At 60.7% G+C, this 26407-nt stretch overlaps 1 protein-coding gene across 8 annotated transcripts in view; it reads right to left on the reverse strand.

The window, feature by feature from the left end:
• Positions 1-1345: 1345 nt before the first annotated feature.
• Positions 1346-26407, reverse strand: part of COL5A1 (collagen type V alpha 1 chain) — a 164799-nt gene continuing 139737 nt past the window's right edge. For 3 of the 8 annotated variants that reach the window (XM_029202064.1, XM_029202062.1, XM_029202067.1), the window contains exons 50-66: positions 25705-25812; positions 25045-25098; positions 24748-24801; positions 23831-23884; positions 23249-23302; positions 22368-22475; positions 22196-22249; positions 22051-22104; positions 21652-21759; positions 20435-20488; positions 19564-19599; positions 19119-19172; positions 18335-18590; positions 17302-17414; positions 14457-14525; positions 10672-10905; positions 1346-3635 (exon numbers count right to left, since the gene is read on the reverse strand). In XM_029202064.1, the coding sequence (XP_029057897.1) occupies positions 3489-3635; positions 10672-10905; positions 14457-14525; positions 17302-17414; positions 18335-18590; positions 19119-19172; positions 19564-19599; positions 20435-20488; positions 21652-21759; positions 22051-22104; positions 22196-22249; positions 22368-22475; positions 23249-23302; positions 23831-23884; positions 24748-24801; positions 25045-25098; positions 25705-25812 (1611 nt within the window). In that variant the 3' untranslated portion in view covers positions 1346-3488. Of the gene's footprint in view, positions 3636-6753; positions 7624-10671; positions 10906-14151; positions 14526-17301; positions 17415-18334; positions 18591-19118; positions 19173-19563; positions 19600-20434; positions 20489-21651; positions 21760-22050; positions 22105-22195; positions 22250-22367; positions 22476-22534; positions 22778-23248; positions 23303-23830; positions 23885-24747; positions 24802-25044; positions 25099-25704; positions 25813-26407 lie in introns of those variants that run through there. The other 5 variants (XM_029202063.1, XM_029202065.1, XR_003790719.1 and 2 more) reach the window with 5 other exon arrangements.

Below are 26407 nucleotides of genomic sequence, written 5' to 3' on the forward strand. Positions count from 1 at the left end.
CTTCCGTGCCAAGTGCAGTTGAGAGCAAGTGGCCCGCGTCACCGTCCTCGTTCCGACCTCTTCCCAGGTCACGCGCTACTGCTCGTGATCGGCCTGTGAGCTCGCCCAGGTAGCAAAGAGCGATCTGACCTCACGTTCTGCCCCTGGAGACAGGGAGCCTTCCATCTTCTGACAATAGCTCCGCCTCCACTGTCTGGCAGGGGGACCCGCCAATTCGCATTGGTGTTTGTAAAAGCAATTGCCCACTTCTGGTCTCACTTTCCCATCGGCTCCGTTTTGTCCAGGCCGGTGGATCTCAAACCCGAGCAAACCCTAGAATCACATGCGGGTCTTGTCAAAACACAGATGACGGGGCCGCCCCCAACGTGTCAGAGTCAGCAGGTCTGCCGCAGGGCCCAGGAATCTGCATTCCCAACAAGGTGCTGATGCCCGTGCCGATGGTCCGTGGACCACACTCTGAGAGCCACTGGGTCTAGGTTTTGCTGCAGTAACAACGATCCCTGACATCAGTGTTGGCTGAAAGCAACATGTTTCTCGCTCATGCTGTAAGCTCACGGAGGGTTGGCCAGGGACTCCCTCCGGGAACCCACTCACTGGGGAAGCAGCCACTCTGGGAACGTGGCTGGTGACACGCAAGAGGGAACCAGTATGTCAGACCGGAAGAGCCACTTGCTACTTCTGCTCAGGGTCATTGGCCAGGACGAGCCAGGGGACTTGCCACCTCCGCAGGGCGAGAGTGAGGCCTGCACACTGTCGAGGTCGGGATGCCCCAGGATTGTGGAAACCCCCCCAGGAAGCCTGGAGGGCTGGTGCCTGACCACAACCCAAGGGCACCCCGAGGCACAGCTCTGTCTCCGGACGCCCACTGCCACTTCCTCCGAGGAAGAGCTCCCTTGGCACGTGGCTTGGGCAGTGGCTTCCTTCCACTTTCTGTGACCTTGGCCAGGATTTTGAGAGTTTCTCCTGCCCTGAGACTGGGGTCAAACACTGGTTTAATGCAGGGGAAGGCCCTGGTCACACTTAAGAAGACAGCCGATCACATCTCTTTACGGTGGAAACATTAATCTTGATTTATTGAAAAAGGATTACAATTATTCCTCTGTTACACAGGTTTAAAATATTTTAAAACACCCTTTCCTGGGCATTACAGTTAAAACGTATGAACACGTCTACTGGATTTTTAGGAAACGTACAATGTGTCACTCAACATTCTAGTTTTGAAGGGCCTAACGTCCTAGAACCTTTACCACAGGTACCCTTTGAACCGTTTTCTTTTTCTTTTCGCCAACATGTGTCCAATTATGTAGATGAGGGGGAAAAAATAAAATTACGCCAAAAGAATTTCTGCAAATACAAGAAGTAATTTTATTGCAATATACCATAGCTAAGTGGTCTGGGGAAAACGGGACACATTTTGACTTCAGTACAAATTACAACAGCTTTGAAGGGTCCCATGGAGGAAAAGATCGACAGAATCAAAGGAGAACTCGGGCAGGATGAGAAATCAAAGTGGAATCACATGACCTAGACAAACCCACAGGGCGCCCTACGGCGATGCTCCGACATGGCTTTTCTTTTGATGAGATGAAGGAGAGGGTCCCTGGCACATGCTGGCATCCTGGGTTTGGAAGAATCTCGAAGCCAGGCTTTTCTTTGGCAACAGCAAGACTCAGTTTCCAGAGGAATCCAGGAAATCCTCGTGGGTGGTGTGTTGCTATTCTTGGGTTGCTCCGCAGTTGTTTCCTAAGCCGGAACCACGGTCCAATGAGGTGGGGTGGGCCGTCACAGCTCCTCCCGAGGAGGCTGCACAGGGCCCTGGGGCCTGTCTTGCTTCTCCCATTGTGGAAGGAAAGGGCATTGCACACGGGCAGCTTTTCACAGTAAAGGGATCGCCCCTTCCTCGCTGGCCCTGCCAGCCCTCACCCTCGCTCAGGGAGGACCGGTATCAGATGAAGCCTGGCCGGCCCCGCACCCGGCGCGTTTGCAGATGGAAAAATCCACATCGCTTTCGTGGGGAAAAGGCACCGCTGGCAACCCCGGCGAGACTCCCAGAGTTCATTGCACATTTGTCTGTCTGCTGAGACTGCAGTAAAGGCGGCCCAGCTGAGAGACCACACGCTGCTGCTTCAATTCAGTTCTTGCAACAAACGCAGAAATTAGCACCACAAACATTCGGCAACAGAATACAATCCTCCATCGTCACACCGTGGACCATGCAGAAAGCGACCGTGTGTTGTGTGTGTGTGTGTTTTCAGATCACAGATGCACAGCCTAAGTTTGGTACCCAGCCCGGGGCGGCTTCACTGCTGTCTGGGAGGAGAACGGGGCCACGGGAGGGAAGGTGACCCGCATTTACCTTAATGTGCTTGGCAAAAACCCGGATGGTGGAGGGAGGCAACAGCCAGGATGGAGAAAGATGGCAGAACGAGGCATGGCGGCTACCCCCAGTGTCACCTTCAAGGAGATCTTAACAGATAGCACCACGAAAGAGAAGTGTAAAAATAAGCACCAAGTTTCATTTAATTATCATCTACAGAAAATGTGGTTTCCCTGCCCTGGACATCCTCCCATCAGGCTCTGCAGGAAGAAACATGGAAAAAGGAAGCAATTAAAATTAACTTAAGCCTGCGTTTCCATCTAAGTGCGTGTGGAGAAGGCAAAGTATAAAATCCTTTTTTCTTTTTCTCCCTGTTAAAAAATAAAACCCAGAGCTAATCAAAGGCTTGTCTGAAAGGGGCACCGGCACCTGCTTTTTAAATGGTGGGGTGAATTCTTGCTGCCCTTGGCGAACTTCTAATTTCTCACACGTCCTTGAGCGGGCAGGGGTGTGGACCGCATCCCACAATGGACACCCCACCTGTTTTTTCAATTCTCCCAGTGGGACCCAAGCGGGGTTTACAGGCATGATTGAAAGTCAGGGACACTGTACATTTATGACAATACAATACAAATATTTACTTAAAACTCACAAAAACAAAAGCACCTTTAATCCATCGGAAAGGCACATGCAGGATGACATTTGGCCTGTGAATGGATCTTGTTAAAAACAGAGGCTCTGGAGGGTGAGGTGACCTTTACAAGGCTTGCCTCGGAACAATTTTTGAAGGTCGGGGGAAGTACACATCTTCAAGTTGAATTTTTTCCAAAGAACAAAACATGATCTCCAAATACTGCAGCCACAGCCGGGCCCCTGTGGACCCTCAGTGAACGAGATCCACGGGCTCGGGGGCGAGACGCGTGGGCCCCGTCCCCTTCCCTGGGGAGTGTGGTGTAGACGGAACGGAGCTGGAGGAAGCAGCAGCTGTGGGGCATCTAGGTCATGTGATTCGTCTCCGGGGCCGGGACTCCGGCTCTTTCCCTTTGCTCTCTCTGGGTGTGGAGTGGGCCCGGCGTGGTGGGGAGGGACGAGGGGCCTTCACCGTCCAGGACACCCACGGGCGGTGCGCTGAGGTCACGAGGTTGCTCTTGGGGCCAGGCTCGCGCGGCTCCTAGCCCAGGAAGCAAGCCGGCCCCACTTCAAATCCGAATTTCTGTGACGCTTCACCAAAGTCGTTGAACATGATGTCCACAATGGGCACTTGCTCCACCTTGGGGGTGTCGATTTCCAGAACGGTCTTCTGATACCCTTTCTTTGTCTGGGGAAGGGGAGGGAGGGGGATGCGGGTCAGCGGGGGCTCCGAGATGAACCAGCCATCCACGCCCGCCACGGCTCCGAAAACCCACCCAACAGCAGGGCGAGCCGTGGGGAGCAGGCAGCGCACCCCAAGACGTCCGCCTCACCCCCCGTCCGGGAGGGGCACAGGAGCGCGCGTAAGGAGGCCGTGCAAGGGTCCGCAGCCCACTTGGACCCATGTCCCCTCCCCACCAGGTGGCACATCCACACCAGGGACTCCTTGTTCGAAGATGAAGAAGTCTGAGAATCCCAAGACCGTGACAGCTGATCGCAGGCCCTCCCTGGGGCCATCAGCGGGCTGGACCACGCTCGGAAGTGAGAGGGATCTGCGTTCACAAGTTCGAGGACAGGGAACCTTACCCGCCCTCAGAGGAGTACTGGGTAAACTGAGGTATGGAGGGACCGGGCGAGCTTGGGGGAGGGGCATCTGCTGGGATGAATCAGGCCCTCCCTTGCTCCGACCACCTGTTCCATCCCTGTGAGCATCTGAGTTCACGCTCAGCACCACCCTGGGGGACGTGAGCCCCACATTTCCGATTAGGAGAGTGAGCCCCAGGAAAGGGACAGAACTGCTCCAGGAGTGGTGTCACCCCTCTCCCGCCCTCCACATCTCCCAGAATACAGGGGGTGAAGGTGCAGGTCCACCCTGGTCAGACAGCACCTACGCCCAACCCTGAGCATCAGGACACTTGTCAGGGATGCACTGACCCCGTCCCCCATCAATTCCCCCAAGACGAGGGTCCCGGATCCTCGTACACACGGTCTGCCCACCTGTCTGGGACCAGCAGCCTTCTCCACCTCGCACTGGACCAGGCACATCCTCAGTTGGATCTGGCCCCGGGGAGGCCCTCCCTCCCGTCTTTTCCCCAGCGAGGCATGTCCAGCTGAGGGAGAAGGCAGTGCCTCCCGGGGCCTTGTTCCCCTCCCGTGGGACAGCGTGGGTCCATCCCTCTGGGGGAGGCCGTGACCATCACCTGTGTGACCACATAAAGCCCCTGGAGCCCTGCATGACCCTGGAGAGGCGCTCAGTAAGTCCAGCTGCTATGAGGCGGCCTTCACTCTCTGGGCGGCAGCTTCCACGACGGCCCCAGCCCCCACACCCCCCCACAGATCCCTCCCCAGGGGGAGCCCACTCGGTGAGGAACAGCCCCTCACGAGGGCACCTTCATGTGACAGCAGCTCAGCAACCTCGCGGCACCATTAGGGACAGACTGTGTGTGGCCCCCAGATCCAGGTGGGGGAGCCTTAGCTTACTGTGACCGAGTTGGGAGGCAGAGCCATTGGGACCCAATTAGGTCAGAGTGGAGCCTCATGAATGGGATTCGTGCCCCTTTAAGAAACAGCCGGAAAGCTAGCTCTTAACCCCACGTGAAGGCGGCTGTCTGTAACCCGGGGGAGGGCCCTCACCAGAGCCCTTCAGCCGGCGCCCAGCTCAGACATGCTGCCTCCAGAACCGTGAGAAACAACTGCTTGTTCTCGATAAGTCCCTGGTCTGCTGTGATTTGTGACGGCAGCTCAAGCAGACCGGGAGAGATGCTGGGCCACAGCCATCCAGCTAAGCTGCCCCCAGAGTCCTGGCCCTCGGAAACTGAGTCAAATGACAAATATTTGTTGCTTTAGGTGCTACCTTTGGGAGGTAATTTGTTACAAGCCACGGACAACTAATATGCTCTCTGCGGCTCATTTTTCTCCACTGGAGCTCCGGGAGGTGGAGAGGATGGAAGGAAGCCTCATGGGGGCAGGGCTCCTGGCCAGGCCTCCACGAAGGCACCGAGCCTGGGAGAGACCTCCTCTGTGAGCTTCTAGACGTCGCCTCCTGAAGGGCCTCCCTGACCCCGCGAACTTGTCCTCCCCACAGCCCTGCCTTAAGGAGAGCGCTCACTCCTACCCACAGCAGGCCAGGCTGGAAATACTTTAAAGCCAGGACTCGCACTTACGAGCCAACGTGCGTCCCCTCGGGAGCTCGTTAGCACTGCCGGCTCTGGTCCCTCCCAGAGACGGGATTCAGGAGGCCTAGGGTGGATGCAGCGTCTGACTGGTTTAGACGCATCGCGGGCAATTCTGACACACGTGGGTTACGGCCATCCCCTGAGCGACACTGTCTGAAGGACCTGCTCCGGCGGCCAGGAGCTCAAGGGCACAGATGCTACGAGCTTCCAACACAGGGTCCCCAGAGAGGATGCCCAGCCACGCCCCTGCAGGATGGAGCCCTGGGAGGAAGCTGAGCCCTCGCCCTCCCTCGGCCAGTCCAGCAAGGGGGGGCCAGAGTCCACCCTGCCTGCCCCAGCTCTCCCCCCTCACTGGTCCGACAACCACCCAGCAGGCACTCAAGTGAGACGTCTGGGCTGGCCTCCCCTGGGCCGCTGCTGTCACGGGGAGCTGTGCGGCCTCGGCCACAGGCGGCCTGAGCCTCGTGCACCAGTGAGCTGGGCAGCCCAGCCTTCTCCTTCCCCACAGGGAGTGGGGCAAACAGCCCTTGGCAGGGCCAGTGCCCGTCTCTTCCGCCCACGAGGGACGGCGGCACGTGCTCAGCTGGCAGGGTGATTTCTCTCGGATTGATGGGGCCCCAGAGCTCCGATGATCAGAGCGCTTAGAGGGGGCATCTGTAAGCTGTAAGCCGCCGTGTGCACACCGCTCCATTACCCCGTTGTTCCTGAGGCATAAATAACCATTATGGGCTGGCAATGGCCCCCGGGGGTGCGCAGAGCTGCACAAACAAGGGGATTTATGTGGCGTGGCTCCTTGGGCCTCCTGCCCGGTCATCTGTGCTCCTCCACAGGGCTGGCCCTGCTCAGTGGCCCACCCATCAGGCTACAGGGCCGCACCGTGCCAGCGTCCGAATCCCAGTGTCTTTGGCCCTTATTTTTTATTTTTTTAAATAGATTTATTTTATTTATTTATTTTTGGCTGCGTTGGGTCTTCGTTGCTGCGTGCGGGCTTTCTCTAGTTGCAGCGAGCGGGGGCTACTCTTCACTGCGGTGCACGGGCTTCTCATTGCGGTGGCTTCTCTTGTTGCGGAGCACGGGCTGTAGGCGCGCGGGCTTCAGTAGTTGTGGCATGCGGGCTCAGTAGTTGTGGCATGCGGGCTCTAGAGCGTAGGCTCAGTAGTTGTGGCACACAGGCTTAGTTGCTCTGCGGCATGTGGGATCTTCCCGGACCAGGGCTCAAACCCGTGTCCTCTGTATTGGCAGGCGGATTCTTAACGACTGCGCCACCAGGGAAGCCCTGGCCCTTATCACCATGTGAATCAAGCAGGCCCCCCCCCCCCACCCCCGCCCTGGGGGAGGCAGCTAGCACGCATTCCTTCAGGCCTCCTGCAGGATTACCTGGGAGGGATGTGACTTTTCAAACTGTGGCTGAACTTCTGGTGGGCAGCGGAGTTGGGTGGGGTGAGCAGAGCGCTGACCATTCCAGGCCGTCCTTCAGAAGCGCCACTATGCCCCACCTCCATGCTCTGCTGGGCCCAACCCTCCCTGGAATGCCCTCCCCTGCCTCAAGGAACATGGGCCCATGTCCTTCATCATCAGGATTATTCTGTTTAGAGTCATGATCTCGCCACCTCCTCAAAGGCAGCATCTTTTCCAGAAGTAGAAATGTCAAGGGCCAAATCCAGATATTCCCATGATGCTAAGTCTTGCCTCTGCATTGGCGATGCCCAGAGGACCACTACAGAGCTCAGAAATGACTGCCAGGATTCCTGGCGTCGGGGCAGAAAATTGGATCGGTGTTGTTGATTTTCTCAAGGAGAAGCTCACGGTCGGGAGTCCCGTGGATCTCAGCTGCGGAGCTCCTGGGCAGCAGGGCTGACTTCTTTGGGTGGAGGCGAAGGAGCCCGGTCCTTCCAGCTTTCTGAGCGATCCCCAAATCTTTGACTGTCCTTCCTTCAGAATGGCAATTTTGTTCCCTGGGGCGCATGTGGCCATGTCTGGAGGAACTTCTGGTTGTCACAGCTGAGTGGGTAGAGGATCCAGCTGGTCAAGTCCAGGAATTCTGCTCAACATCCTACAGTGCACAGGACCCTTCTACTCCCCTGCCACACCCACACACAGCAAAGAATCATCCGGCCCCAAAGGCTGAGAAACTCTGGTCTAGAACCAGCTTTTCTCTGCATGCCTTAAGGGAGCAGAACAGGAATGACAGGTGGAAATAATGGGCAAACAGGTTCCAGCTCATTTCTCAGAAGAGCTTCCTAACACTGAGACTTCAGAACCGTGGCCTGGGCTGACTCAGGAGGTAGTGAGCTCCCCGTTGATGGAGGCATTCAAGGTGCAGCTATGCCAGGAAGGGACTGCGGTGGGAAGGATGCTGGAGTGGGAATTAGGAGACTCAGCTCTGCCATACCCTGAGGGTCTTGGCAGGTCACTCACAAAATAAAGCGAAAACCCTGCTGAGCAGTTCTCACCCAGGAGTGGGGAGTGCTCCTCGTGCCCTGGGTGCATGGATGCTGATGATGTCCTGAAAGGCCCAAGCAATGGGCAGCTGCCCCAGATGCTGACAGCATACCCACGTCATCAGGAGACGTTGGGCCAGAGGGAGAGGACTTTGGATTGTAGGATTAAGGAAGGTCCGAGCCTGCCCTGTACTGGGAGCCTGCAGAGCCGGGAGGTCAGGTTCTGAGTTCGACAGCAGTACTGGAAACTTCTGGGCAGGGAGCTTCAAGAGGAAGAGGCATGGGGGCACTTGAATCTTCCCAGGAAGCTCTCAAGAGTGCAGGAGGCTTCTGAGATGCATTAGGGGGCCAGGGGCATCTGCCTTTTCACCCCAGTCGGTTCTTCACAAGATACATTTTCCCAGCATCCCTTCCAGGGAACGGTCTCTCTCCCAGAAAACCAGTCTGCACCCTTTACCAGACGACACGTATGGGGTCGCCCAGAGTGTTTCCCTTTCTGCCGTGGAAGCCAAGGAGCTCCAAGCCCCATCCCAGGCTCTGCCTCTGCTCTACGAGAGTCCCTGTTTCTCCTCACATCTCCACCTTGACTGCCTTGTGCCTGTGAGCCCGTGTTGCCTAAAACAATCACAGGAACAGGGATTCTTCTGGGGCTCGTGGCAGCTGAGCACGGCTCTGAGATCGTTTTAGGCACGCTCCCCCTGGAACAGCCCTGTGACGTGGTGCTATTATTACTTCCGTTTGTAGAAGACAGACATGAGGGATGATTTTATTTGGTGCCTCACGACCTTCTGGGAGCAGCTTGGGCTTTGCGTCGGGAACGTGAACAAATGCTGGATGGCTGAGGCTTCCGGATACTTCTGGATCCCTTTCCACAGGGAACTGCATCCCTATCTGACCTTAAATAGGGACTAGTTCTGCGCATTCCATGGGCAGGTCTGAAGGACTGGCCGTCACCAGTCCCAGGGGCCAGGGCAGCGTGGAGGGGAAGCCCTCCCCTCCCGGGGAGGCCTCCCGGGGAGGCCGCCCTTCCGGGCACCCTGGCCCCATGCCTGCCCTGCACTCACCTCTAGCCCCAAGGAATCCCTTGGGGGTTATAACTGGATCCTTTTGTAGGGAGAAGGACTGGAGCTTCCCACAGCTGAAGGGTCCATCCCAGTCGCAGCGGGGCAGCCGGGGAGCAGGCAGGACGTGAACTTGGATCCACCTGAGTCCTGCCCTCAGCGGCTACTAGCGACCCAGTGGGTCAGCGCTGCCCTCCCACTTTCCTGCCTTGCAGGGCCATCCAGACACTCTGGCTTGGCCAAGTAGCCAGACCACCTCAGCAGGCCTTAGGGAGAACCCTCAGATCCCACACACACGCCCCGAAAGCGCAGGACAGGAATGCCCAGCGGGGAAGATGGACGCACAGACAGGAGCGCTGGCTGCTCACGAGCAGGCAGAGACAGCTCAGTGCCCAGGACACCTGTGACCAGCTCTGATACATGTCCTGGCCACTCTGTACAACAAGGGTGTTGGAGCCAAGTGGTGAAACCTTCTGGAACCAGGAAGAACCAGAAGGGACTGCACATGGTTCCCTCAATGTGGAAATCCACGGGAAGGGCCCTGACCGGAACTGGGGCCTGGGAATTAGCAAAGAGCTTTCCCGACCTGGAGACCAGAGGCTCAGTGCCTTCCAGAGGAGGGTGTCCACAGGCGCCGGCACCGCGAAACTGGCCCTGGACACTAAGTGGGGTGGATCCCCCCCACTAGCCCTGTCCCCCAAGGGAGCCAGGCTGGGTGGGGGGCCTCGGGCAGGGTCTCTGGGGAGCAGGTGGTGAGAGGCCGGGGGTCTGATGTCAGATGTGACACTAAGACCTGCAGAGGCGGTGCTTCCTGCTGACGCCCCCATCTCTAGCCCTGGAAAGGCCACAGGACGGACATGTCCGAGGGTTTCACCAGGACTGGGCCCCGTGCACGGCCCAGGACAGGAGGACGCAGCTCAGACCCGGGCTGCCCAGGGCAGACGCAGCCCTGGGAGGCACAGTCGAGGGGCTGACCCTGGCAAGCGCAGGGGCCGGGGGCCAAAGAGTGAAGCAACCCCAGGCCTGACTGGCTTCTCGGGCCTGAGCAGAACGTCCTTCCCAGAGGGTGGCACAGGGTCCAGGGAGGTGACCCAGCGAGGGCTGGGGGTGTCACAAGGGCTGACACTGTCACCGCCCTCTGAGTCTGCAGGACACCTCCCAGCACGGCCACACTCCCAGGAGCAAACTCAGACTCAGCTCCGGACATTCCCCAAAAAGTGGAGGCGTCTCAACTTCCGAATTGGACCCAGAACGCTCCATGTCACAGCAGGCACGGGATCAGGGACCCCGGTCGGCCTTTGCCCTCAGGTCTCAGCATGGCCTTCCCGACCCCAGCTCCGCGGGAAGGTCCCCACCGCTGGCCTGGGGATTCCACGTCTGCCAGCCACGGTCAGCGGCACTGTGCCTGGGCCCTCGCTGCGCACAGGGCCCGGCACATGGTAGGTGCCCGGGAAGTTCGTGGTGACCGAATGAACTGCGTGAGGCACTGACGGACGCCGTCCCCCATCCCCCCCCCCCCGCCAGGCAGGGCTGAGGGCGACACTCACAGCGCAGCCGTCCACCAGGGCGCGAATGTAGGGGCTGTTATCGTAGGACATCTCCTCATCGTTGGAGCCCAGGAAGCGCATGGCCTTGTCGTAGCTGCCCGTGGCGGCGTCCTGCCAGGCGACCGACTGGTAGCAGTTATAGGTGATGTTTTGGTGGGCGGAGGCGCTGAGCAGCCGCAGGAAGGTCATCTGGACCACGCCCACGGGGTTGCCTTCAGTGTCCACATAGGAGAGCTGCAGGGGCACAAGAAGGGGCGCTCAGCAGGGAGGGGACACAGGCTGCGCAGAGCCCCTCGTCCACACGGCCGGGGCTTCCAGAGCTTCAGCCACTCGCTGTCTCCTCTGGAGCGTGGGCCACGCCAAGAGCCCCACCTGGAAACCTGCTGCAAGCCCGGGCCCCGGGCCCCAGGCCAGCATGCACTGGGCTCTCTGGGGGGTTCCCTGGAACACTGTGAACCATGCCTCATTCCTTTCAGGGACCTAGATAACCCGCCCACTCTACTTTACCTGGTTGGTCCCTACTCAGCCTCCAGGGTTCAGCTCATGTGTCTCTGCCTCCAGGAAGCCTGCCAGGCTTAGGTGCCCTCACCCACCTTGGCCTGGTTCAGTGTCCACCTTTCCTACTGGCTGTCAGGCCCTCCACACCAGCACTGGACCCCTGTGTCAGAGGCACCTGGGGCCCGGTCTGCAGCCCTCCCTGGACCGTGAGTACCCTGAGGGCATGAGCTTGGCATGTACATCCCTGTCACTGTGCCCCGACGCCGGAGAAGAAACAGTGCTCGTCGGATCATGCGAATACATGGAAACCACTGGCTGACCTCTGTGACGTACAAGGACCTGGCTGGGGCCATGAGAATTGGAGACAGGAAGGGCAGGTGGCTTCGGGGAGGAAAGGGCCTGAGGCATGGGGTCTTGGCCAGCAGACAGGAAGGCTGGCCTGTGAGAGGGTCACAGGACATATGGCCAAGAGCCAGAAGCCTGGAGGGACCAGGCACCATTGTGGAGGCACAGGGGAGAGGCCCTTCTTGCCCCTGCCCGGGCATGGAATCCAGTGGAAAGCAGAGTGGGCCGTGCCGTGGCCTGGGGTGGTCAGCCCACACTGAGCGGGCAGCCCGGGGCGCTCTGGCGGCAGGAGCCTCGCTGAAAGCCCCGCTCTCTGCCAGCAAACCCAGGGCAGCACCGGGAGACAGTGTTGGTTCTCCAGTGGCTTCTCAGCATCGCAGGTCGGATGCACGCGGGGCTGAGAGCTCAGCCGGGCGCGGGCCAGTGCCAGGCGTCCCGAGAGACAGATCAGTTTCTGCGTCTTCTAAACTGCAGCTTTCTGAGCTGCTGGACACAGCAGGGGCGGGGACAGTCCTTAGCCCCTGGGACGAGGCGGGTCTCTCCTCTCCCTGAAGGCCCTCAGCGTGAGAGGCCAGGCTCTCCTCACACACCCAGCAGAGCAGGCTTGACCCATCACGTCTCCCCATCAGACGATGCACAGATGGACGTCAGGGTCTGAGACCCGCGTTTCTCCTCCCTGCTCTGTCTCGGACCCCAGCCCCCAGCCTACCCTGAGAGCCGTCCTGAACACACGAGGGAGAATTTAAGCCGACATTGTGCACGTATGTATAGAGATGTCTATATAGTTAGAGCTGAAGGCGGTGAGCCAGGCCTGGGATCCTGCCCTTGCCGCCGGAGCGGGGGGAGCGCAGAGCTGCTGGCCAGCTCCCCACACAGCCACCAGACACCGACTTCCAGCCGGACCTTGAGGAGGGAGAGTGAATACCAACCGCAGTCTGGGCCATTGGCTGTTCCTCCTGGACGGAAGGCGACTGACTGTAGGAAGGACGCATGCGCAGAGAGAGGTGGGCAGTGCTGGACGCAGAAGGACCTGAAGCCCCCAGTGCCGGGCAGGTGGAGGACGACAGGCACGGCCAAGCCCCGCCCCACGATGGAGTCCCAGAGCCCCGTCATGAGGCCCCGCCCTCCCGGGGGGAAGCAGCTCTGCAGTATCACCTTCACGTGGGGCGCCCAGGGCAGCCGGCCCAGAAAAGCACCTCTTTCTTCAGGGAGGGACCTGTATTTACGGCCTGTCCACTCTGATGGTCACAGGCTGCTAGAAATGGTGCCGCAGGAGAATGCCAAAGACGAGGTGATGTTTCCCCTAGACTGTCCCTTCACCTCCATCCTTGGTCAACTGTCTGCGAAACAGGACCCAAGCAGCAGACAGGCTCTGGGATGGCGGCTGAAGTGGGTGTTCTCTACCTGCTTCCACAGAGCAACGGGGTGGGTGTGCGGGGCCCTGTCTGGAGAAGGCCACCAGCACGGCTGCAGAAAGGACCACGGCCCCGGCTCCTCCTGACTCCCGCGCCCACCCCCCCCACCACCTCTATCCACCCAGCTCAAGGGCCCCGGGCACTGCCTCCCCGAGTGGGCGTCCACTTCAGGTCCTTCTGCCTGCCAGTGGCTCCTTCCCGAGGACAGCACCGAGGAGGTGAAGGACAGGAGAAACAGCAGGAGAAAAAGGGGGGGAGGGTGCTGGAGGTCCCCACACAGAGACGAGAGGAAGTCCCCAGACATGGCAAGGTGAGCGCAAACCTTCAGTGTCTGGAAAGAGCCGCAGTGACTGGGAATCAAGGATACGGGCCGTGAGATATTAATTGAGCACGGAGTACCTCCGGGCCTAGGAACAGGGGGTCCCCAAGTGCAGTGGGCAGAGGCCGCTGGAAGGCCCTACTCTGAGTCCTGGGGGAACGTGGCCCTGGGACCCCCCGGGGAGCCAACTGAGGGCAGAGGGTCGGGCCCGTAAGTCGTGGACCCGAGAGCTGGCTTCTGAGTGAGAAGGACGTCCTTCAAGGATGGCCCAGGTGGGACACTAGCCGAAGAGTGAACGCAGGAGGCAAAGGGGGCTCTCGTGGCACCTGCAACGCGGCCACATCTGGAACCTAGTCCTTGAACTTGCCGGGAAGGGAGCACAGAACTCTGCACTTGATTCCAGAAACGGGCCCAAATCAAAACTCCCGAGATGCTCGGGGAAACCACCCTGCCGCGTGGCAGCAGTTGCTGGCCCCATATGATTGGGTCCCAATGGCCTCGGCCTCTATACCGGCTAGAAAAGCATCACATCCAGATCTTTAGAGGGATGCCAGTTGCCTTTCACCTCCGGGACGGCCTACTTAAGACTGGCTCCCCAGAAGTTAACACAGGGACCAGCATGGTCGTGGGCGATGCAGCGGAGAAGCCCAGGGTCCCGTCGGCAACCGAATGGCCCCTCAGCCCCCCAGCCACAGCAGGGGCAGGGCACAAGTAGGACGGATCCTGGAAAGAACTGGATGGTTTAATGGTGCAGGACCCACTTCCTCCAAGCTGCCCGCTAGGACTTAGCAAAATAAACCCTCCACTCCTGGTGTCTCTGGTCTCAATTCCTGGCGGCACCCAGCGGGGGCTCTGAATGCCAGCTTCGTGTCCTCCACCTGAAGAGACAACCATCCAGCTGCTCCCGGCTACAGTGAACCCTCGTCAGCGTGGCAGGAGGGGCCGGCCTGCGTCTGGCGGTCGCGGCCATGGAGCAGTTTGGCCAAAGGGCGAGAGCAGGTGCGGCGCTGGGGGCGATTAGTCCCATGCAGAGCCGAGCCAGGCCGTGCCGCAAGCAGACAGCCCCGTGGCCACTTACCAGGGACCCTCGCTTGTACTGACTGTACCAGGTGGAGGGCTGCTCTTTGGGCCAGCGGGCCATTTTACTCTGCAAGATACGAAACGGGTGGGTTTAACCGACACTGCACACAAGTCAGAGGCCGTCTTACCAGTTTGCCACGCTTGAATTCACTGAACCAGGAACCCGGGTTTTCTTTGGGCCAAGAAGTGATTCTGGCCTAAACATCGAGGCGGGAGGTGGGGAGGGAGAGAAACAGAGAGAACGACAGTGTTACTTCTGCCTTCATGAGAAATACTCCCACGTCCTGCAAACACGCCTTCTCCCCGCCCAAGCGGGCCTGCGTCCTGCCCTCACGGAGATGCAAGATGGCCTCCTGGGAGAAGATCCCTTAGGTGCACCTAACTCCCCCAGAGCTGGGCACTCGCTCCAGCATGGACCCCTGACCGCGATGGGGACTGGGGAGCCCTGGTGCCTTCCAGGCGCGAGCACCTGCTTCACGTGCAGGGTCACAAGCGCCTGCATCTGACCCGTTCTGTGTATCCAGCACCTAGGACAGAGCCTGGCACCTCGTGACTGCAGAAAACTGCTCGTGGAGTGAACTAATGAAGGGGTGAACGGGCGGATCCTCACTCATCTCGCCGAGGTGATGACAGTAATGATAATAAGACCATCTACTACTGATAGGCTGAGAGCAGACAGGTGGGCATTCCCTGATTCGATCCCCTGATCTGGGGGCGTGGCTCCATCTCCAAGGCCTCTACCCGCGGACAGAGTGGGCAGGAGACCCTACTGAGGTCCGGCTGGGTGTGAGGCGTGCGTGTGTGTTTCTGCATAGGATGTGTGCATACGTGGTGTGTGTGAGCGTGGTGTACAATGGTGCGTGTGTAGTGTGTGTGCCGGGTGTGTGGTGGGGTTTTCTCTCTGGGGAGAGTGCCCACAGGTCCAGCCTGTTCCCAGCTGTCCCTCCGGTGCTCTGCCTGGGCGCCAGGTCCCGTTCCCCATTCCCTGGCTTCTCCTCTGAGCTGGCCTCGTGCAGGGGAGCCTGAGAAGCGGCCCCACTGGAGGAAGAGCAAGCCCAGCCTGCCCCCCGCCCCTCGGGACTCTCCCCTCTGGTTCCAAACCTGCTGCTGTCAGCGCTGCGCCCAAAAAGCACGAAGGCCGCCTCCTCCCAGAGCAGGACCAGAGGCGTGGGCAGGTTGGCGCCTCGCCCAGACTTCTGCCCTCCAACTCCACCCCTTCCACCACCGAGGGGGCCCTGCAACCCGGGAGACCGGGCAGAATGCCTCAACCCGCCCGAGGCTCCCAGCCCGTGGGGCCCTGGCGGTCAGCACAGGTGCAGAGGACAGGCAAGGAGCAGCGGGGGTCACTCAGCGCCCCAAGCCCACCGTCCACCTGGCTCCACCACCAGCGAGGGCTCCTGGGGGCGTCCTACTGGTTCTCCAGCAGCGAGGCCGTTTGCAGAGGACAGACAGCAACAAAAGAATGTGAGCCAGCATTTTTCCACTTGAATTTCCTTCTGGGCCTCTGCCAGATGCAAGGGTCCTGAGGTTTGAATTTCCTTGTGAACCACAGGGGTCTTGTTGCCAGGAGTGTGGGTTCCCAAGGATTTAAAATCCCAGGTAGGGGGAGCGTCAACATGAAACAGGGGTCCCCAAGGCATCCACGTCAGTGCAGATCCTGTTCCTGCCGGCCCACAGGAGTGCCGGAGCTCCCCTCGGTGACAGTGAGATTTAGGGACAGGGCACCTCTCCCTCCAGAGGAAGTGGCTCTGGGCGCTGAGGCAGCCGGGAAGCCGAGGACCACAGGTTGCCCGACTCCTGCTGTGCCCGACCCTGAACCTGCACAGGTACCATGGCTGCGGCTCCAGGAACCCACTGCCCTCGGTGTGCGGCACGGGATGGGGAGCCTTCTGGGTGGGACATTACGGAGGAGGGTCTGTCCAGGCAGATGCAAAGGGCACTGCGGCCAAAGTCTCCACCATCTTCCCAGGTAGAGACCTCGCCCCCCTTCCTCACCTGTCCTGGGCCACAGTGGGCCTGGCCTCCAACGCGTGCTTGAGAGAAAGCAGCACACGCCTGCCACACACGCCTGTCCCTGCACACCATCCACACGCCACCCACACGCCATCCACGTGCCATCCACCAGCCATCCACGTGCCACCCACACGCCATCCACCCGCCATCCACACGCCACCCTTGTGCCACCCGCATGCCATCCACACGCCATCCACACGCCACCCACACACCATCCACAAGCCACCCACACGCCGTCCACACGCCATCCACACGCCATCCACGTGCCGCCCACACACCATCTGCACACCATCCCCACGCCACCCACACGCCACCCACACGCCATCCACGTGCCATCCACCAACCATCCACGTGCCACCCACACGCCACCCAAACACCATCTGCACGCCATCCACACACACTGGTTCACACCCTTCTGCACACACAGAGACCCCACCACAGAGGCGAGGACGCTGAAAGACCACAGAGGAGACTCAGATCGACACCCCACAAAATCTCCACGGATCAGAACCTCGCTAAATAGACTGTAAGGGAATGCATGGCACTCAGGAGCGACTACCCAGGAAGCTGACACTAAGAATTTCTAAAAGACGTATTTGGGTCACTTTCGCTCCCCAAAGTCCTTTCGTGGGTTTCAGGTTGCTCTGAGGTCAGAACTGTAGGGTCATTTTAGGAAGGATTTGACCAACCAGTGGCGGAAATCCCAGCCCCAGGCGTGGTAGGGGGAAGATAGCCACGAGCCAACCACCCCTTCAACTTCCACAAACGAGGCTGCACTAAGCCCGTCCCATTGCTAGAAATTTCTTCCTAAGGCAGATTCAAGTCTACTTCCGGAGGAACAGCCTTGAGTTTAGATCTGGCCCGTTTCTGGTTTTCATTCTTAAAGCTGCACGCACGTGAGATACCTGGAGCCCTGGCCCGGCCCCACCAGGAGAGGAGGTAACGGAGGCAGGTACTCACCCCCTCGGACTTCTTGTCGGGGAAGACGCACGTCGAGCCCCCCGCTGTGAAGTTGCAGTAGACTTTGAAGGAGTCCCTGGAGCAGCCTTGGTTCGGATCCACCCAGTATTCACCTGGATCGCAGGGTTAGGGTTGGGGTTAGGGAGGGAGGCGGGTCGGGAGAGCTGCTCCTTGGACAGTTCCAGAAGCAGCTGCCACATCTCAGTCCAGCAGTGCCAGCACACAGCCCTTTCTGGGCTTTGCCCAATGGCATCCTGCTGTTCCTGCTGGGCCCACGGAGTGACAGGGACAGACTCATCACCAAGAGCACAGCTGGAGCGTGAGGCCCACGGGGTCCAAGCTCTGGGGACCCAGGAGGGTGGCTCTGCCTGCTGGCGGGTGGATGGGAACCCAGAGGTGCTCCAGGAAAACTCCTAGAAGTTCACGTACTTAGGATCAGAGTCAACTGGAACCACAGGCACCCCTTAAATCTTGCAGAAGAGTTCATCCTTCCCAGAGCAAGCCAGTGTGATCTTATTTTCTAGCAGGTAGGTAGCGCTTGGCTATTAATGGTGAGAATGGGACTGAAGTTCTGGAGTCTAAATAGTGCCTTCCCAAGTACAGCGTCAAATACCGGCACGAGGACTCCTGCCAACAATGACAGCAACTGTGGCCAACACCATGTCAGGCCCAAAGCATTTCATACATTGTATACACGTCCTCTGATAGGCACGTGTTTTAATTCCCATTTTGTAGATAGGGATCATGGGACTCCGGGTAGAGCAGGTTACCTGCCAGACAGTGGCTAAGATTAGACTAGACCCCGGCTCTGCGTGACCTCACAGCCCTGGCCTCTTTCCCCGGCCTCCCAGGACGGCTTCCCGTCCTACTATGATGCCTCGTCAGGTGACAAGGGGGGACCTGCATCCCCACTGCACGGACAGGGACCTGAGGCCAAGCGAGGTGCGTGCCCGCCCAGGCCTGGGTCCCTCCCGCCACACCGGCTGCTCAGCCCCGACCCCTCCGCTTGTTCCCGGGCCCACGGTCGCCCTACCGTCGGGGAAGTCAGGGTGGCAGAGCTGAAGGTCTTTGCAGGTGCGCGCGGGGTTCTGCTGCGTGCCCAGGGGTCGTTTCATCTGCTCGAGCTCCAGCTTCAGCGAGCTGAGGGAGCCGAAGATCTCCTCCATGCCGTCCGCGTAGTCCATGTAGTCCTCACCCTCCCCTTCGCCCATCAGCTGGCTGGCGTCGATGTTCCGCCGGCTCCTGGACGCCTGGATCGGCAGGGGCTGGATGACCTCGCCTGGGGGGCCCTGGGTGTGGAAGAGGGACAGTGACGGGTGGGAGAGGACGAGGTGGCCCCCGGGTGGCGGCCGGGCCGGGACCACCAGGGCCGCACCTGCAGGGTCCTGGGTCGCAGATGCCGGCCCCTCCTGGTAGTACAGTCTCCTTCCCTCTTCTCTGTCTCTAGAATATTCCACACCCATCCCTCGGGGCCCTGTCTAGGGCTGCCTGCTCCTGCCACACACATGCATGCATGCACACACACTCACACACACACATGCATGCACACGTGCGCACATAGAGGCAGCTGGGCATACACACACACACACACACACACACACACACACACACACACCTCCCCCTTCCTCTCTCCTCAACCAGACTTCCGAGGCAGAAGCGCCCTGGGCTGACCTGTGTCCTGGGGAAGGGGACAGGCGCCCCCCGCCACACACGTTTCATAACGTTTTGGGATTGAACCACACAAACAGTTGCTTCCACGATTCCCTCGGTGTTAGGAGAACCCCCGTCTGGCTCCCAAGTCCTCAAGGGCTACTCACCGGCAGGCCAGGGGGTCCTGGCTGGCCTGCTTCACCCTTCGGGCCAGTTGGACCCTGGGGAAAAAGAGAAGAGAACCAACCTTGGTCACTGAGGCCTGATGTGACTTGAGTCCCCCTTGAGGTCTAGAATGATCCCCGGAAACACGTGGAGAAGGTGGAGGGGCAAACCTAACATGCTGGGGCCCCTTCCCAGTCCCAGATGTGAGAACTGGACACCCCAAGGAGGGGACTTAGGGGGACAGAGCCCTTTCTGCAAGGCAGGGAGCCTCAGTCTGAGATGACTTAGGGTAGAGGTGAGCTCAGGGCAGCCCAGCCACAGAGGAGGGGTGTGAACGACCGGCCCCATGAGTCAAGGGGGAAGGGGGATCCCAGAGTGGTTCTCATCCAAGGGGATGCACATCCCTCCCCCAGATGGCATGGGCCAGTCAGGGGCAACACCACTTACTGAGGATCCCTTAGCACCTTTTGGACCAGGAGGGCCCTGCGGAGAGAGGGGCAGAGCGTCAGCTGGTGGGCGGTCCCTTCCCCTCCCAGCACCAGCCTGCTCTTCACGCCCTCCTTGCGCCCGTGTCCCCCCTCCAAGAGTCTACGCTTGTACTTGCTTGACAGGGGAGGTGGGCGGGGGCAGGCGCTCACCCACACGGAGGCCAGGAGGGTCCCGAGTGCCCCGGGTCAGCCTCCCACCCGCCCCAGCAGGGAAATCACAGCTCAGGCAGCCAGAGGCCCTGACACGGAGCCGCTCCAGCCCTCGCAGCAGCCCACAGCAGGGGCCAGCATCGGACCAAACGGGGCCACCTTGGGCCACGTGCACCCGGGCCCAGGTGGGGCTCAGAGGCTGACTAGTTTCGGGCGAGAAGAGACTCAAGGCCAGAGGATGTCTTTGCAGTCCTGGGTCTCCCAGCTGCATGGGGGGGGCCCAGGCTGGTGACTAGAAGACAGGACCCCAACTCCTCACATCCAGGCCAGGCTGGCCCTGCTCATGCCGACGGGGAGGGCGGGGGGCCAGCCACCGTCTTTGCCGCCCCCAAGGTGCCTACCATGGACTGTCCACACGCCCTACAATGCCCGGAGACAGAGGCTGCCCCCTTCTCCTCCCCAGCCTGAAACCAGAGCCCAGTGACCCCACTTCCTTGTTTCCACTGCGCGGAACGTGGGTGTGAACTAACGAGCAGATCAACCCGTGGTGCAGGGCACCAGGTCCACCTGGGCGGTGGCCCAACCCCAGGGGGTCCCATGACTTCCCTGTAACTCTGAGGCCCATCCCCCCACTCTCCCAGGACAACCAGGGGAGCCGCGCGCCCCTCCCAGATACGCACCGGCAAGCCAGGGGGGCCCGGGGGGCCGATCGGGCCCGAAGGACCAGTGATACCCTGAAAGGAGCAGAAACGCAGTCATCAGTGTTCGGGTCAGGAGGGAGCCTGTCCTGCAGCCACGCCCCTCGGTTCTCATTGGCCTCTTCCCCCAACACGGGCCGGCCACGTGCGAGGGGAGCCCTCGCTCCCTGCTGGGCCCGACAGGGCCTGAACACCTGCTGTGAGGCTGGGCACCCCGGCGCTGCGGCCCGCAGGGCGGCGGGGGCGTGGCTGAGTGTGAACGCTGCCTTCTAACGTTCTAATGTGAACCGTCCCTGCCTGGTCCCCTCTGGCTGCTTTCCGCTCCCGAAGGAGGGGCCCTGGGGCAGGCGGCGGAGAGTGTCCTGGGGTCCTGTCTGTTCTGTCTGTCCATCCAGCCTCCCAGTGGCTTTTCCCACACTCGGAGTTTGCAGCCTCTGAGCCGACCCTCTCTCCAGGTCTCGGTGCCACAGGGAGACACCACGGACGAGGCCGGGTTGGGGGGACATCATCCCACAAGCTTCCTCCCTGCCTCACGGCTCTGCCGCCTCCAGCTCTGTCTCGGTCGTCCTGTCCTCTTCCAGGTCAGGTGCAGACCAAGGTGGGCAAAGCACAGGGACACGTGTGAGCCTGTCACACCTGGCTTGGGAAGCGGTCATTCACAGGCTGGAGTGCGGCCCTGTGGCCCTGACATGGGGACGGGAAAGACCGGCCTGCCTGGTCCCCCCGCCCCCTGCCTCCACTCGCTCCCCGCCTCTCCTGGCCGTGGAATCCACTGCAAGAAGCTCCCAGGCGCAGGACGGCGAAACTTGCAGGCTAAGGGTTCCTTGGCTGTGGTTTCCTGGGGGCTTCAAACTCCAATTAGCTACAGGGGTTCCCAGGGAAGTCTAGGGTCAGGTATGCATATACGGGGTCAAGGTGGGAGCAAGGATGTGGCTGAGCAACGCCAGTGACCTCCTGGACAATTAGCTGGGTCAGAGGGTCTTGCACAGAGTGGGGGGAAATGACCTTCACTTCTGAGGTCACCAGGACCATGAGGGCTAATGTGGGCCCGGGCTGGGCTCCAGTTCTGCCCCAGGTTGCTGTCACCTGGGCGAGCCCGTGCCCTCAGCTGTTCCCATCTTGATTTGATGGACGCGGGGAAGTCCTTCCGGCTCTAACGAACCTCAGGTCTTTGGACACAGAGCCAGCATCCCACGCACCTGTTCTCCCTTAGGGCCAGAGGAGCCCTGCGGGCCGGGGAGACCACGGTCACCCTTTTCTCCCTGTTCGCCCGGAGGTCCGATGAGTCCGATCAAGCCTGGATGTCCCTGTGGGAAAATGAAGGGGCGTTTGCGGTGGCGACACCTCCCGTCCAGCCACGTGGGCCAGCTAGACGTGGCAGCACATCTTTGCCTTGGGGGCTGCCTGGAATGGACACAGGCCCAGGGCAGGTGCCGTCCACGGGGCCTCGCAGGCCCCCGACTGCGGGCAGGGGCCAGGTCTCCACGTCACATGCACCTGTTTTGTGTCCTCACGCCGAGCACGTGACAAACGTGGGGGAAGAGCAACACCTTGCTGAGTTCGAAACAACCACAGAGTCACCTGGAGCCCCATCTCACCTTTTCCCCTTTGGGTCCAGAGTCTCCTTTGAGGCCAGGGAGTCCTGGGGGACCCTGCGGGGGAGGCAGCGGGATCAGAATTCTCGTTCCCAATCCCGCCCTCCGCCACCACCGGGGGCTCCTCGGGAGCATACCCGTGACTCACCATGGGGCCGGGGGGGCCGTCGGGGCCTGGGGCTCCTGGGAGACCTTGCTCACCCTGAAACACAGTTGACCCTCCGGGTGAGCCCCGCCCTGGCCATCCCCGTTCCCGTCCCCAGCCCTGCTCCCCTCCCTCTGTAGCCGCGCCCCCCCAGGCCTCCCTGGGGGCCACTCACCACAGGGCCAGGGATCCCTCGCAGGCCATCGGGCCCGGGCTTCCCAGGGGCCCCCTGGGGGCCAATGGGGCCAGTCTTCCCAGGAGGGCCTTCCAAGCCGGCTTCTCCCTGCAGGGCACCAAGGAGGACACGGTGGGACCCCAATGCTTGAGGCTCCGGTCACCCCAGCCCAGAATTGCTGCTCAGAAACCCCAAGGAGCCTTGGAGAGAACCCCAGATGCCCCCAGATATCCAGGGGCTGCCCCCGATTCTCCACATTCCTTATCGAGGCTGCCCTGCCCAATCCTCCACCCACCAATGTCCACAGTCAACTGTGCTCCAGCCTCCCAGCTGTCCTGGCCAAAGCAGCAGTTATGGCTGGCGCGGAACTCCTGGTGGGCACGGCCGCCATGTCCTGGGCAGACGTGGGGCTGGACGAGTTCCATCACTGTCTCAGGCAATGCCGGAGCACCTCCAAGAAGAGGCCCCGCCCAGCACCTCCCGGGGGGGAAGCGGCCTCGAGGGCTCTGGGCACAGGGCTGCACCCTAACCTCACCGCACGGGCACCCCACCCTCTCCTCAGCCCTGACGTGGGCACCGTCACCATCTCTGCTTCTCAGGCAAGGCAGCTGAGGCCTGGCCGGGTCAACGCCAGGCCCGAGGGCACCCAGCACTGGCCTCCCACACTCAGGCTGGCGGGGCAGACAGAATGTGACAGCAGAGTCGGGGACCCCGGACCCAGAGGCGCAGCCAGCCTGCCTCCCTCTGAGCCCGACCTGCCCCTCTCCGCACGTTCACGTATGTGTCCAGTCCCCACCCCTAAGGCCACCGTGTCGAGGCACGCTCCGTAAGGTCTATGCGTGGTCGCGGCTGTGACCACGGCCGGGCTGAAAAGCACTTACCTTAGCTCCTTTCTCTCCCTGCCTGCCTTCGGGACCTATGGGGCCGGGGGGACCCTGGAAGGAGCAAGAGAGCGACACGTGACAAGTGGGTCCGCAGAAGCTCAGTGAGGAGCTGAGGAGGGGCCGTGGAGGTCACTCCCAGGCCCTTAGCACGAGGCCCAGGGCCTCCACGTCCAGAAAAGCCCCCTGGTCGGGCTGCGGAGAGGGCACTCCAGCAGCCTCCTTTCCTGGCTGCACACCAAGGGGCCAAGTTTACTGCAGCCCCAGAGAGAGACTGGATCATTCAATTAGCTTGTTCTGACTTTTCCAAAGGCCTGACCCAGGGGAAAAGGGGTTTTTTCAGCTCCGTGGGTGTTTTTCTCCCACGAAGGCCGTTACTGATGGCGTCAACAGCGGGCTCATCCGAAACGGAGCGGGGCATCGACCTAGTGGGTCTGAGATTTGATGATGAGGCAGGAAGCTGAGAAGGGAATGCACTTCAAACGGAAGCACTTTCCTCCTCGAGCCGCCTAGGGTCCCAGGGTCCAAGCCGGGGCGGGGGAAGGGCACGCTTCATTCAGGGCGCCTTGCAGCATCACTTACCCTTTTTCCCGGAGGCCCAGATGGACCTGGTTCACCAGTAGGGCCCGGGGATCCCTGGTGTCAGAGAGAGAACAGAGCATTTAGGAATCAGGGACAGTTAAGCTAAGACGTGGCAGGGCTGGGTGGGTCTGAGACTAAGAAAAACGCAGAGTTTTCAGTCTGGTTTGTCCTCGGCCAGCCCTGAAGCTGCCTGTCTCTTCTTTTGCAGAATTAGCCCTAAGAGGAGGTGGTCCTGGAGTCCTCTGCTCTGACCTCTACACTCAGCCCGTGGGCTGCAGCAGTGTAGCGGACCCGCCTGCCACCTGCAGTTCTGCTACATTTGGGGAACGTTCCCACCACGCCTGCCAGCACCCCTTCTGCAGAAGTGGACCCCAAGGCACGGGGAGGGCAGGTGTTGTCCTGGGTCAGCGGCTAGGGAGTGGCAGAACAGCAGACATCTCTCCGGGGGAACTGGCCCCAGAGCCGGTGTCCCGAAGCTTTCTAAACTTGAAGCAACGTTTCAGAACACTCGACATCAGGTGAGAGGCAACGTCTAATGTGAGCTCAGCTCCAGGGGCTGATGTGGAAAGAGCCTTCTGAGGAGAGCATCTGACTCCAATCGGGCAGAAACAGGTAATCCTGACGTTCCGGCGGTGGGGGGGGCGGAGGCTTCTGCGGGGGGCGGTCGAGGACGCCGGGCTGTGTGTGCAGAACCACTGTTGGGACTGTGTGTGCGTTTCCCCTTCTGGGAGGAGGGTCCCCAGCTTTCAAGGTTCCTCAGAGGGCGCTCTCGGCCCCCTGTTGTGGTTGAATCACTAATCTAAGGTAACCGGGTGTAGGTTTTTCTCAGAAATGAACAAAGCAAGTTGTAAACCCCAAGCCCTGACACCTCCCCGAGGAGCTGCGTCAGGGTCCTTAGAGGTCCTGGGCGGACTCACCGTTTGTCCAGATTCACCGTCATCTCCTTTGTCACCAGGGGGACCGTCTTGACCCTGTGGGGCCAAAAGCAAGTTCCTTCTGCCTCCTGGATGGCACCCGAGTTCAGGCACCAACACACGATGCGTCCCCAGTCCTCACCCCAAAATCAAATTCCATCCCAGAGGTGCTGGTGCCTAGGGCGCTCAGAGGTGGGAAAGGAGAGTCCTAACAGACAGAACCAGAAAGGAAAAAACGGGGCCAGCAAGGCGGGTCATGGGCTGTGGGGACCCAGGGGCTCTGCCACCTCGAGCACCTACCGCGGGGCCAGGCTCTCCGGGGGGACCAGGATCTCCGGGAAAACCGACCGGGCCCTGAAACAGAGGAAGAGAGGCATTGGGGCCTTCAGCAACCCGGCCTGGAGCGCGCTGCCCTGCGTGGCTGCGTTCAGACTGCTGCCCTGAGCCGTCCAGCCCCAGAGCATCCCACTAGCTCTGACACTTCGGTGCCCTTCACAGCAAGGCCTTTCCAGAACATCCTCTCATGTGAGCCACACAAGCCTGAAAGCGAGCAGCGCGGGCCAGCCCTCTCGACCTCTGGAGGCCCTCAAAGGGCAGGCTCTTGCCCACACTTTTGTTCCTGGAGCCCCCGGCTGACACTGGAAGCTGGACCTTTAACCCCTAGAAGGCGCTGCTCTGCAGACCCTCCTGATGCAAAGCCGGGGCAGGCTGCAGGAGGGGAGAGGGGCCACACAGAGCCTGCTCCATCCAGAAAGCTGCCTGGTCCACAGACATGGCCTCCGAGGTGTCCCCCTCGCCCCACGTCTCCCCTCTCCCACCTCCACTGTTTTGGCTCAGTAGCTGGTGTGGAAACCTCTACACCTTAGGAAATCACCCCAAGACCAGCGATGGTCAGGCAGCCTCAGCGCACTGCCCATTGAGGATGATCTAGGGGCCCCTTGGCATCTTCCAGGTACTCACGGGGCTGCCTTTGGGACCGTCGTCTCCGGGAGGGCCCTTGGGTCCAGGGGGTCCAGCAGCGCCAGAAGGGCCCGACTCACCCTTCTCTCCCCTTTCGCCTTTGGGTCCCTGCGGAGGAAAGGCGGGCACCGTGTTCCCAGAGCCAGCCTTGCGGTTGCCTCGAGCAAGAAGCTTGCCGGAGGTGTGCTCCTCATGGGCACCGGCTGGGAAGGGAGCACACGCCTGTGGCCGGGCCTTGGCCCCTGTGGGTGCCAGCGGCTTCCCGAGCTCCGCCAACCCTCAGCTGCTCCCTGCGGGAGTCTGGCTCCCCTGGGGCCGTGAGGGGGCCCGCGTAGCCCACTGGCTTCCCGGGGCCTCTGAGGCCGACACCCGACTTCTAGGTGGGCAGGGTTGACTCCTGACGAGACAGCAGGCAGCGTGGACCCCGAGGGACTGCAGGGACCCAGGCCGCCCACCCACTCAGTGGTCCTCAGGTGGAGGGAGCCCAGGAGACCTCTGTCCAACAGCCGTCTCCTGGGCCGGAGAGCTGCCCTCAGGGGGGCCTCAAGACACGGCTCATCCGACCTGCGAAGGTTTGCATGTTCCGGGTCTGGGCTGACCAGGTGACAGCGATGGCCCCACATTTACGGAAGCCAGTGAGAGGGTCCTGGAGCACAGACGGCTGTCCTGGGCGTCCCTCACTACCGTCTACGCACACACGCGG

The sequence above is a fragment of the Monodon monoceros genome, unplaced genomic scaffold (genome assembly GCF_005190385.1).
Source record: "Monodon monoceros isolate NGI ecotype Baffin Bay Population unplaced genomic scaffold, NGI_Narwhal_1 Super_Scaffold_5, whole genome shotgun sequence".
Taxonomy (NCBI): domain Eukaryota; kingdom Metazoa; phylum Chordata; class Mammalia; order Artiodactyla; family Monodontidae; genus Monodon; species Monodon monoceros.